This window comes from Carassius auratus, chromosome 7, assembly GCF_003368295.1.
Source record: "Carassius auratus strain Wakin chromosome 7, ASM336829v1, whole genome shotgun sequence".
Lineage (NCBI taxonomy): Eukaryota > Metazoa > Chordata > Actinopteri > Cypriniformes > Cyprinidae > Carassius > Carassius auratus.
Window position 1 is genome coordinate 31,873,342 of NC_039249.1, and position 13,047 is coordinate 31,886,388.

A 13,047-nucleotide genomic window follows, 5' to 3' on the forward strand; every position below is an offset into this window, starting at 1 on the left:
ATGCATTTAAACCTGTTGTAGGGGACTCCAACACAATATTAGGACACTTTAAAATGTTAAATTACCTGCTCTTTAAGCTTGCAGAACAACCACCCAATAAAGCATTACAATAATCTTACCTTGAGGTCATGAACGCATGAATTAATGTGTCTGCATTTGACACTGAGAGCATAGGTCGTTATTGAAATATATTTTTGAGATGGAAAAATACAGTTTTACAAATGCTAGAAACGTGGCTTTCAAAGGAAAGATTGGTATCAAATAGGACACCTAGGTTCCTAACTGATGACGAAGAATTGACAGAGCAGCCATTGAGTCTTAGACAGTGTTCTAGGTAATTACATGCAGAGGTTTAAGGTTCGATAATTAACACCTCTGTTTTCAGTATTTAGCAGTAAGAAATTACTCGTCATCCAGTTTTTTTATATCGGCTATGCATTCCGTTAGTTTTTCAAACTGGTATGTTTCGCCAGGCCACGAAGTTAAATAGAGCTGAGTGTCATCATCATAACAGTGAAAACTAACACCATGTTTCCTGATGATATCTGACAAGGATATCATGTACAGCGTGAAAAGTAACAGCCCTAGTACTGAGCCTTGAGGTCCTCCATACTGCACTTGTGTTCGTATATTTGTAACTCTAATGAGAGCAGTCTCAGTACTGTGATACGGTCTAAATCCTGACTGGAAATCCTCACAAAAAAAAAACATTTTTCTCTAAGAAGGAATATAATTGTGAGGATACTACCTTTTCTAGTATCTTGGAAAGAGAAGGGAGATTCGAGATCTGTCTGTAATTAACTAATAGAGTAAGTACTTGTCTGTTTTTTAATTAGAGGCTTAATAACAGCCATATTTAAGGTTTTGGGGACATATCCTAATGACAATGACAATTTGATAATTGTCAGAAGACGCCTCTGATGTTGTCTGTGGTTCGGGAGTTAACAGGCTTAACAAGAGGAATATGACAACTGTAGCCAGTTGTGTGGTGGATCTTGATGCCTTGGCCCCAGCCCCAGTCCATTTCTTGTGAAGGTGGGTCAAATTCTTCAATCGATTTTGCTTGACAATCCTCATAAGGCTGCAGTTCTTTCAAGGATGGTTGTGCATCTTTTTCTTCCACACTTTTTCCTTCCACTCAACTTTCTGTTAACATGCTTGGATACAGCACTCTGTGAATAGCCAGCTTCTTTGACCGTGGGAAAGTCGTGGCCTAGTGGTTAGAGAGTTTGACCCCTAATCCTAGGGTTGTGGGTTTGAGTCTCGGGCTGGCAATACCATGACTTAGGTGCCCTTCAGCAAAGCACCGAACTCCCAACTGCTCCCAGGGTACCGCAGCATAAATGGCTGCCCACTGCTTCGTGTGTGTGTGTGTGTGTGCACTTTGGATGAATTAAATGCAGAGCATGAATTCTGAGTATGGGTCACCATACTTGACTGTATGTCATGTCACACTGTCACTTTTCAAAACAAGTCTTAAGCTTGTATGGGTGAAATTTATACATTTTTCTTTTATGCCAAAAATCATAAGGATATTAAGTAAAGATCATGTTCCATGCAGATATTTAGTAAATGTCCTAAATATATCAAAACTTAATTTTTGATTAGTAACAGGCATTGCTAAGAACTTCATTTGGACAATTTCATAGGCGATTTTCTCAGTATTTTTATTATTCATTTTTTTTTTTTTGCACCCTCAGATTCCAGATTTTCAAATAGTTGTATCTCTGCCAGATATTTTATTATCATAATAAACCATACAACAATTGAAAGCTTGTTTATTTTCAATTATGTGTAAATCTCAATATAAAAAAAAAACTTTTTTGTGGTCCAGGGTCACATTTGTAACAATAGCCAACAATGCACTGTACATATATACACTGATAATATATTAAAACTTATTTTTTTTTACTTTATACTTTTATTCAGCAAGGATGCATTAAATTTATCAAAGTGACAGTAAAGACACGTATAATGTTACAACATATTTCTATTTAAAAAAGGCTGTTTTTTAACTTTCAATTCATCAAATACTCCTATGAAAATGTGTTATTAGCAACAACAACAAAAAAAAAAAAAAAAAAAAAAAAGTAAATTAATGAATGAATGTAAATATATGAAAAATCAGTGTTGGGGAAAATTCAACATCTATCTATTTGTCTGTCTGTCTGTCTGTCTGTCTGTCTTGTGGTCAGATCAGCAGTCTTCCTCATGATTGTGTAGCCAAGTGAACCAAACTGAGAGACCATTTTGAAGGCTCAGGAAAACTTTGCAGGTGTTTTGAGTTGATTAGCTGATTGGCATGTCAACATATTCTAATTTGCTGAGATAGTGAATAGGTGGTTTTTTGTTAAATGTGAGCAAATATCATCACAATTAAAAGAACCAAAAACTACTTCAGTCTGTGTGCATTGAATTTAATATACGAGTTTCACAATTTGAGTTGAATTACTGAAATAAATTAACTTTTCCACGACATTCTAATTTATTGAGAAGCACCTGTACATGTTGTTGGTTTGGATGATTTAACAAGTTTATACAATTCTTCCTCTCCTATAGAAGAGAATGAGTGGAATTATTCATCAGGGTATCTATCTGATGTGATACTGTAGCTGAGGAATTCATGTTTACAATTTGATCTCTAATAGTATCAATCTTGGATGTAAAGTAGTTCATAAAATGATGACAGACTTTAAATTTTGTGTGAACTGTCCCTTTAATTCAAAGTATTAATTTCTGTTTCTTAATAATAATAATAAAAACAATGTAATAGCCATTTCTGAGTAAAAAGTGTTTCTCCATCATTTAAAGTGTGGTATTTTGTGGGAAAACTGTATTGACACCATTTGTCTTAGAATATCTTTTTTTTATCCTGTTTAAATCCATGTATTGTTGATTCAAACCCTCCTGAAACTAATATGCTGCTGCGAAGAACAAGTTATGTAACATTAAGCTTTCTGACTCTCTAACAAAGCATATCCGACAAATTCTTGAAAAAAAAGATGTCCCACAACCAAAGCCCTGCTTAAATCCAATGAAGAACCTTTCTTTCTGAGCTTTCATATTAAACCTGTATATTCCCAGACAGGAGTGACTTGATTCAAGTTCAAGTTCCCTTGGGAAAGGTGAGAATCTGGAGGTTTCATGGAGTTTCAGGGCTTCCCCTCAGTGCTAGAAGATGCGGAAAAGAAAGTGACTGGCAGGTTCCCTCCTCCCCCCTCGACATGCTGGCCAGCCGGCCCCATGATTACAGGGTAAGAGTCGGAGTCATTTCCCCTCTGCTAAAGCCCCAGCATACACCTCTAAACATGGTGGAAGTGCAAGAGGGTTAGGATGTTGTTCGCAGCTGTTTGAAGTGCCTTGTCTTTATGGGCAAACATCTGGAGTATCCCAAACAGACAACTTACAGCTGGCCCTACAAAGAGGGCACAAGGCACAAACACATCTAAATACAACTCTCAGGCAGACTGCCTCAGGCATCAGAGTCCCTGTACTCTCCCTCTGCAGCAACATGCAAAAACAAACCGCAAGCGCTGATATTTACATGTGCAGAGAAATGCACTGATAACCATTACACATAAGTTTATGTTTATAATTAACATTTTCAATGGAAAGATATCTGTTTTATATTTTATTAAGTACTTTATCACTGTGGGTTCTCTTTTGAAAAGCTTCTGTTTAGGTGTGTTTGATAGCAGGTTTGTGTTGGTATAACAGTGATTGTGAAGTCTACGGATTCGCTGTCAGTGGAGGTCGGAGCAGATGCATTCATGTGGTTGCTTGTGTCTCCAACCAGGTGTGGGAATTTGAATTCATCTAATTTGCTTCATCACTTATTTGCTTCTCCCAGCCCATCCTCCAGATGCTTGTTTCACTGTAGCCATTTTGTATGTGCTGTTTATGTATTCGGCAGATGCCTTTATCAGAAGTGACTTTACAGTGCAATAAAAGTATGTTTCATGATTTCATCATTTATCTATATACCACTGAACTGAGGTCAGCAAGATTTTTTCTAAATATGTTATCCAGCAAGGGTGCATTAAATTGTTTAAAAGTGTCAGTACATACATTTATAACATGTGACCGTGGACCAAAACACCAGAAGTCAGATGGGTATTTTTGTGACCCTGGACCACAAAACGAGTCTTAGGTCACTGGGATATATTTTTAGGAATAGACAAAAATACACTGTATGGGTCAAAATTATATTTTTTTCTTTCATGCCAAAATTATTAAGTAAAGATCATGTTCCATAAAGATATTTTGTAAATTTCCTACCGTAAATATATCAAAACTTAATTTTTGATTAGTAATACACATTGCTAAGAACTTCATTTGAACAATGTCAAAGGCGAATTTCTCAGTATTTTTATTTTACTTTATTTTTTGCACCCTCAGATTCCAGACTTTAAAATTTATTTTCCTAAATATATCAAAACTAAATTTTTTTGTTAGTAATATGCTTTGGTAAGAACTTCATTTAGACAACTTTAAAGATGATCATCTTAAAATAGCATCATTTTTTTTTCTCCCTCAGATTCCAGAATTTCAAATATCTTGGCCAAATATTGTTAACATACATCTTAACATACATCAATGGGAAACTTATTTATTCAGCTTTCAGATGATGTATAAAACTCAATAAAAAGAAAAGAATTACCCTTGTGACTTTTGTGGTCCAAGGTCACATATGAAAAAAGATTTCTATGAATGCTGTTAATTTTAACATTTTAATCATCAAATAATCCTAAGGAAATAGATTGCTAGCAAAATAAAGGGAATAATAGGGAAAATACAACATGTATTTGTTATTGATTATCTGAATGTTTGTCCATCCATCTGTCTGTCCATACCATTGAAAAGTTAAAATTCAAAGATTTTTTTTTAAGGAACTTTAAACTTTTATTCAGAAAGGATGCATTCAATTTATCAAAGTGACACTAAAGACACATATAATGTTACAAAAAAAATATATTTGAAATAAAGGTATTTTAACGTTTTTTTTTACTTTCAATACAATCCGTCCGTCCATCCGTCCGTCTGTCTGTCTGTCTGTCTGTCTGTCTGTCTGTCTGTATCTAATATTTCTAACAAAGATAAATTAAATTGATTAAAAGTTACAGAGAAGAAATGTAATTATGTTATGAAGGATTTCTATTTCAAGTAAATGCTGTTTGCTTGAAATCAAAAAATGCTGAAAAAAACATGTATGTCGGTTTACACACACACACACACAAAAATGTCACCATTGACAAGTAAGAAATGTTTCTTAAGCACCCAATCATCATGTTAAAATGATTTCTGAATGATCATGTCAGGTAATGGCTGCTGAAAATTCAGGAATAAATCACATTATTAAAATAGAAAACTACACAATGTTGCTTTTTACTAAATATATAATCATAAGCTAAGATCTTATGTTCAAATACACTGAACATGAGAAACTTTCACAAAGCATCTTACCAACCCCAAACTTTTGAATGGGAGTGTATTCGTCTGTGATTGATTGTATTGTTAGACATGTATTGCCTGAGGTCATGTAATGTGTTATTTGTAACATAAGTGGTTTTGACTTGCCCTTAAAGAGCTCTACATGTGTCACAGCCTCTCTGTTCTTACAGAAGGATGGGCCATACGCATGACCACAGACAATGCCAAAGCAGCCAAAGTGTCTCGTTCCACCTTCCTCCTCTGCTTCCTTCTCCTCCCTTCAGCTTGAAGCCACCACCTGGCTGCCAGAGCATCAGCAAGTGAATTACTCTCAATATACTTTCTGTTAGCGAACACATTCTTGTGAGCTGTTAAGCAATCGGCCCGTCTTGTGAAGTCTTTGTGCTCTTGAGAACTTGAAAGGCCTGTTATGATATGAAGACAGTTTTGGGCCAAACAACTGACTGGAGAAGAAGCACTTGAGAGGTGGATGGATGTTTATTTGGTTGACAGACAATGAAACTGACGCAGATAGGCGGCAAAGAGAAACTATTTTTAAGAGGGCCTTTACAGCCCTCATACATGGCAGACTAAGTTTATTGGAGCAAAAAGTTATCATTCTTCTGGGCAATGATAGGGCTCCATTTAGCCCCAGCTCATGGCCAGGAATACGTGTGTATTAAGTGACCACACCTGTCTCACTTCGCCTGTCCTGCTTTAAAGTGATAGGTTTATTTGAATATACTGAGTGCAGAGTGTGTATTGTAAAGCAATGATCAAAGGCATGACGAAAAAGTACTTTACACATGCAATATATACATGTGATGACTTGAATATACCCCTTTGATTACTGGCATGCTTTTAATTTCTGAATTAAATTAATTAAATCAATTTTGGTGTTTTTTAAGGATATAACATGAAAAAGATTAACCGTTCTTGCATCATAATTATATATAAAAGTTTTATTAAGTAAGGTTTTTGTCCACAAAATTTAAGTTATGGAGTGCAGCCAATATTCAGGAAAATGTATGATAAAATACAAGATAATCTGACTTTTTATGACAGGTCACAGTTAATTCAGGTATAACATGTCATGTGATTCCCAAATATGTATGATATTTATAAATTAATAATTCATTCTATTTCTAAAAATACTTTTTGCCTGAAAAATAGATGTTCTTTTTTTATAATAAGAGATGCATGTTTATTCAAGGTGTAAGGAAAGTTATGTTAATGTTTTAATGTTTTTTACTAGATGGTTGCATCACATGACATTTTTAAGTTATTAAATTTAAACGTTATATTTTTTTTTAAACAATCAGAAACCAACTTGAATTTGGAATGCATTTTAATTGTTATTTTCTCAGTTTGTTTGTTTGTTTATGATCATGTTTTTTTTTTTTTGCCACCCTCATCTGTTGAATGTGAAAGTAAGTATCTTTTTAGCTGCTCAAAATAAAAAAATAAAAATAAATACACAAACAAACAAACAAATAAATAAATAAATGATGGATAAAAGACAATGAAATGGATGTTTGGGTGGATGCAGATTGTCCTTTGTCTTGCATGTCTCCTTTTGTTATCCTACACTTACGTGCCATACAGCATGGAAATGCATAACTCTCTTTGCATAAAATGTCAGTTTGTGGATTGTACTAAGGAAAGACAATAGCATTGGCAGTTGATCTAGAGTAAAAGCCAATCGTGGCCTCAAAAAGGCCAGTCTGACATATCTGCTCATTAGTCAGCACACAGAAAAAGGAAGGGCCCGCACTACTTTAAACGGGGTCCCCTTTCATGGAACCGCATGCCTGGAAGGACTGCAGTGGAGTCCTCCTCTGAACCTTTGGAAACAGAAGTTGAAATAGTGGTTTCCACTCCCATGGCTTTGCGGATGGCAAAACCACCCAATCTGTAAACTGGGCCTTGGCAAGTTAAACAACAGCAGCAGAGTGTCTTGGCAGTGCTGTCCTTGTAGAAATATCAGGCACAGCTCTCCAGGCGGGCCCGCATAGTCTAGTGACACAAGTCTGTGAGCGTATTTTTAGCTTCACCAGGGAAAGGCCCCTTTCTATAGTTATGCTGGGAGATATTCTAGTTTTACATGTTTTGTGCCATCACAGCTGTCGGTTTCTTTGAACCTTCGTGTGCTTTTGTAGGAAGAATTAAAAACACTCAGACCGGGTATGATTTACATATTTATTAACTTCCATTTAAGTTAGGGTATCATCATGTGCACAGCACATACATCACAATATTTAACAAGACCTGTATAAAACTACAGACAATATTTGGTAAAACAGGATTCAGAGCACACTACTACAGGACTCGGACGTCGGCCCATTTACTACAGCTCTGCCATGGATGCAAACACAACTGTATGGGAACTGACAGAATTTTTTTTTTTTATTTGAATACACCACATATATGCCTGTTCATAAACACATTTAAAAAACATTGGTGTATTGAAAGACGAGGATGTTCTGTTTTCACTAATCTCAGGCTACTAGGTCAAGCCTGTTGATATTGCATTTTGTGGTTAAACAAATCAAGACCAATGCTTTGTGTCAGTTGTAATGAGGGTCAGAGGGACAATTTGCCTTCAATGGCCATTCGGTCTATTGTAAACAACATCCACACTGATGCAAATCATGTCCATTTGGAAAGAGGTTTGGCACAGCTGTGTAAAAGAGAAACACAGACAACCCTCCCTCTTCCAGCATTAGCTCAGGTAGCTCAGAGTCATCAAGTCAAACTAATTGATGTGCACATCCAGGCAGGGCTTGGTAAGAAACAAATGGCAAATTTGGACTCGTAACGGCTGAAATAGCACGGCTTTGAGATTACACTAAATAAAACCATGTGAATGTGTTCATGCTTTTAAGGCTAGAATTGTCCCTTAATGCTTTCTTTAAAGCTTTTTGAAGCCCATCCATTTTCACTTTAGTTTACACCCAAGAACATTCGTCTCTTTCCATTAAGTGTACCTGCAGGCCATTTTGATGAAAATAAGGAATGCTTTTTTTAAAGATAATCTCTCGAATATGAGTTTGTTTTTTTAGGTTCAAGATGGAAAGCTTGTTTATCCCTGCATGAATGCATCATTTCTTAATATTTACTTTACTGACATCATTTACCATGTTCAAAGCAGCTTCTCAGTTTTGCACCATATTGCATTTACAACATATATAAAGAAAAATATAGGGTTACTGGTTGAGCATATAGTATAGTCTAACAGCTGTCTGCAAATATTTCCAACATGATTATCCTTTCTAAAAGTAAATCACAGGGTAAAGATAGCTCAAACGTGACAAGGCGCAACTAGGACGCAATGGCCGCCAGAACTTCACAAGAGTAGCGGTAGCCTCAGAAGAGCAACTTAAAACTAAACATTCTATGTCAGCTGATTTTCAAAGTAGGAAATGATCAGTTGGAAACTGCATGAGGTAGAAAACGACAAAAAAAGTGGGCAATACGCCTTCTCGTAACTTACTGTGGAAGTTGTTTTTAACTTAACTCTGCGTTCACTTACACACAACACTGTCATTTCTTTGTTTTCCGTGTTACCACCATAGAAAAATACTGATCTTTAACATGTCTGATTTCCACCCAGACACCAGGCAAAGACTGACTTGACCTTGGCTTTGTACAGTATGTCTCTTTAAAGGGGCTCGGGGTACAGTATCTGCACTGCAATTACTTTTTCTTCTTTTTATTAATGTCTGTATGTTAAAGAAACTACTTCTCTCTATCTAGAGCCTTAGAAATGTGACAAAGATTGACTGCGGATAAGTTCAAAGTTCAACCCCCCGGCAGAGCTAAAAACAGATTTGAAGGGGTAGAACTTCAGTAAGCTAGAGTAAGCCGATACTGCTTCAGTTAGATCCGAGCTCCTCACAAAGGAGCTCAGACATTGGACAATTGCTCCAGTGCTAATACTATGGGGGTTGATACACCTTAACGATAGGAGGCTTGACCTAAGACTTACATATTCTTTCCAAAGAAGGACAAATGGACCTTAGTCAGCGTAGACGCCATATTTAATTTTTCATGACTGAAAATGGGGCTGCGACGGATTGTGTTTATCTCAGTGTTGAACGTTCAACAGACGCAAAATTTAAATGCGCCTTTCAGAAACCTTCCCAAATGGCTATGCACTATTTGTTCTGAAAATTATATTTAAAAAAAACGTGTTTTCATTCGCGAGAAAATAAAAATGGCGTCTAACACTGACCACCTCTCCAAAACAGTTGCTTTAGAACAACTCAAACAGTGCAAAAAAAAAAAAAAAAACATTACATTGTAGGAATTTCACTTGTATATGAACACGTGGTAGCAGCAATGAGGATAAATAAACAAATAAAAAATAAATTAATTGTTGTCTTGCACCTCGGAAAGAGGACGTTGTGATGTATATAAAATCAACAGATATAAATAGTCTAATATTTACATACATGACACGACACACTTAACCTCACATGTAGCCTAACTTCTGTAGAAAGTGCATCGCAGTTCCTCCGCCTTGCGCTTCTCCAAGCGAGCTCAAATTCTAGGCAAGAAATGTGTCACCGTCATGGATGTCGATACTCGATTTCCTTTCTTTGTTTTGCCAGTCTTACTCAGTCCGATGTACATCCCGGGATGTGCCTGCGATTCGTACGCATTGTAGTTATTCGCAAGGAGCGTTTCTCGGAACTTGCATTCATCTGTGAACTGCGTCTACAATAAAAAAGACATAGCAACTATTATTTTCATTGACATTTCATTAGACCGTCTCATGAGTCATAACATAGGCTATATCATCGACCTTGTGTTTAAATAATACAGCGACGTTCTTTTTACAGCGAGGAATTTTATGGAGCAAATAGAACAAACTGTTTATTACATTTTCATAATCTACAGCAAAGAGACAGCTTTGATCTGTCTCCAAGCAAGGGACAGCCAAAGTAAATAGATCCATGGCTTGGCCTAACTGGTTTGAAATTACACCTATTCTTTCTGGGTCATGGAAACGTGTAGGTGTTTTGGGGGTCTTGGTCAGCGTGAAGAAATTGGAGAGGGTAGCCAGTATGGTTTGGGTGGTCCTCTTTGGCCAGTTCATCTTTACTCTGACTGAGAAGGACAGTAGGTGCATGTGTTGGCTGGCAATGCTAAGAATGGAATGCGTAGTCCGAATGATCTACTGCGCTACCGTTCCTGGGTTCGTCCGTCCCACAATGAAAACACCACTAGTCACTGGAAGCACGCCACAACTGAGTTCAACAATGTAACGCTGTCGGAGACTGTGGGACGGGGAGGGGGAGGTCGCTGGTGAGGCCGTGAGGGGATACACCTCAAGTACAGGGTAATATGTCATCGAGCTCTGATAAGAACATTCACGGGCGGAAAGCCGTTGTAAATCATTTCATACTCACAGATCCGAAAAGCTTCCCTTTGCTGTTCATGGCCACGAATAGCCCGCTCCGGACGCCAAACAGTGTCACAACTCCCCTCTCCACCGGAGATATCTCAAGAAGACCTTAAACACACAACAAAGAAAATAAATGACCTTGTTTGGCTTATATCTTTAGCCCTGTCTGGCAACTCCCAACCATGACTGCCCTTCTAAAAATTGTACGTGTTTACGCTGAAGTTGCCAGAGCATCCTTTTTGAAGGAAATGACACTTCCCGCCTCTTCAGATTTCCCAAACGTAATATCGCATCTATCGTTCTCTGTAAAACCACTAAGATGTATCTTTAAATGACTTCTGCTTTATTTTAAACCACTTTTTTCCCCAGTGATTTGATTGACACGTGTCAGAAAAAGAACATTTTTATTATCAGATCCTTGGCCACTTAAGAAGGGTCTAAAGAAAACCGTTATTTAATGTCATCATTTCATCATTAAACTGTCATTTAATGATTAAAAAACTACTGTGTGTTTAGTCTGTGATGAATGTTGACAAACATATCTAGTACTTCTTGAGTTTGTTTTTAGAAACGCATGAAGTGCGTAAACAGACGTTTAGAAGGACTGCAATATGGACATTAGGTTGATATTTTTAAAGATATGGACTCAGAAATGTTTTGTTTTAGCCTAATGTCAAAAGACATTCTAAATTCCAGATTAATTTAATCTGTAGTTCTTTAGAAAACAATTTGTACTGGTGTGTAATAGACTGAACAATCTCTAAAGAAGCATAAAGCAACTCAGGAACCTATACAGCCAAAACAGTTCTTCATTATAAGAAAGTATGATCCAAAGAATCACTGAAGAATCTTTATTTTTTTTTTTTTTTTTTTTTTAAAGAGCCGAGGTTAATCTGTCGTAAAGAATGAGTTTGTCTCGCTCCTGACTTTAGGTTTGGGATGCTGGCCCGGTTTCTGTCCTGTTCTAGTTACAGAGACCTGTTGCGTGCGTAACGCAGGATGCCAGATGCTGGTGCGCTACCACACCTGACTTGATTCGGGAAATGTAAATGGAAGCGCTACAACAGGCTTTGTTGATGTTATCAAACATGGCATGATGTTGAATTCGTGTAATTTAAAGTTTTATTAAGATTATTTTTACTGATTAACAGCCATTGAGTGTTATTTGTTCCCATAAATGTTTTTATTCATTTTATTTATTTATTTTCCTTTTCTATTCTATAAGATAATTTATTTTTCTTAATTCAGTTTCATTTGGGTGACAGTTTCAAATCCAACCTCCGATCAAGCATGCATAAGTACAAATAACAGATGAAACTTACTGTAACGGTTTTCGTTGTGCACGCCGGTAATTCTACCGTCCGGTAATACTTGGAGATGAAACCCGATGCCAACATTGCAGTAGAGACGTCGCAGTCTTTTAATGCCCGTGAGATAATCACTGTCCCGGCTGATATCTCTTTTTTCCCCGGGGATTCGGGCTAGAGAACGCGAGTAGAGGGTCTCCCAGCGTCGCTCCACGGGTCCGTTCTGCCCACCGGGCAGCGGAGCGCAGCGCACTGAGCTTGTCATAAGTCCTAAGACCACTATTGGTAAAAGGGCCGAATGGACACTCATCCTTCTGAGCGATACGTGAGCGTTTGAAAGAGTTGAAGACACCAAACTACTGTCTTTCTCTGTATTTGGGTCGGCAGCCAAAAAGACGCACAAAGGGCTTACTCACGAACAGAGCTACGGTCAACCCTAGTGAGCGGCATGAAGTCGCGCTCAGCGGGTTTCCTCTCAAGACACTACACTTCAGACTGGTGTTCAAGCTGTTTTCTTTTCACACAAAAGTTGGAAAATTCTAATTCAATTCTAGCCTCGCTCAGCCATGCTACTTTTTCCCTTGCCGACGATATTTATAACTGCAGCGAAATTACATCACACACTACCTAGTGCATGACGGAGCAGCCTTCTGCGCCACTCCGAGCACACTGATTCCTTATAATGTGCGCACGTCCATGCCGTGGGCAGTGAGACTACAGCGCGCGCGTGTGTGTGTGCGCGCGTGCGAGTGAGAGAGGTAAACGTCATAACGGATCCCTTACAATAAAACAACATTAGTTAATTTTGACAGTTCAATGCCGTTGTCTATGGGAATAATGTCTTTATCAGCTTCAAATCTGCATCCGAATGACTTTCAAAGAAGTCATTCTTAGGAGCTG

At 37.5% G+C, this 13,047-nt stretch overlaps 1 protein-coding gene across 1 annotated transcript; it reads right to left on the minus strand.

Annotated features, from left to right (window-relative positions):
• Positions 1-7,615: 7,615 nt before the first annotated feature.
• On the minus strand, positions 7,616-12,805 carry fgf4 (fibroblast growth factor 4). The gene is made up of 3 exons (XM_026268496.1): positions 12,163-12,805; positions 10,845-10,948; positions 7,616-10,149 (listed from the first exon to the last, which is right to left on the minus strand). Exons 1-3 carry the CDS (start codon positions 12,455-12,457, stop codon positions 9,973-9,975), a joined length of 576 nt encoding a protein of 191 aa, XP_026124281.1. The 5' UTR covers positions 12,458-12,805; the 3' UTR covers positions 7,616-9,972.
• Positions 12,806-13,047: the final 242 nt, after the last annotated feature.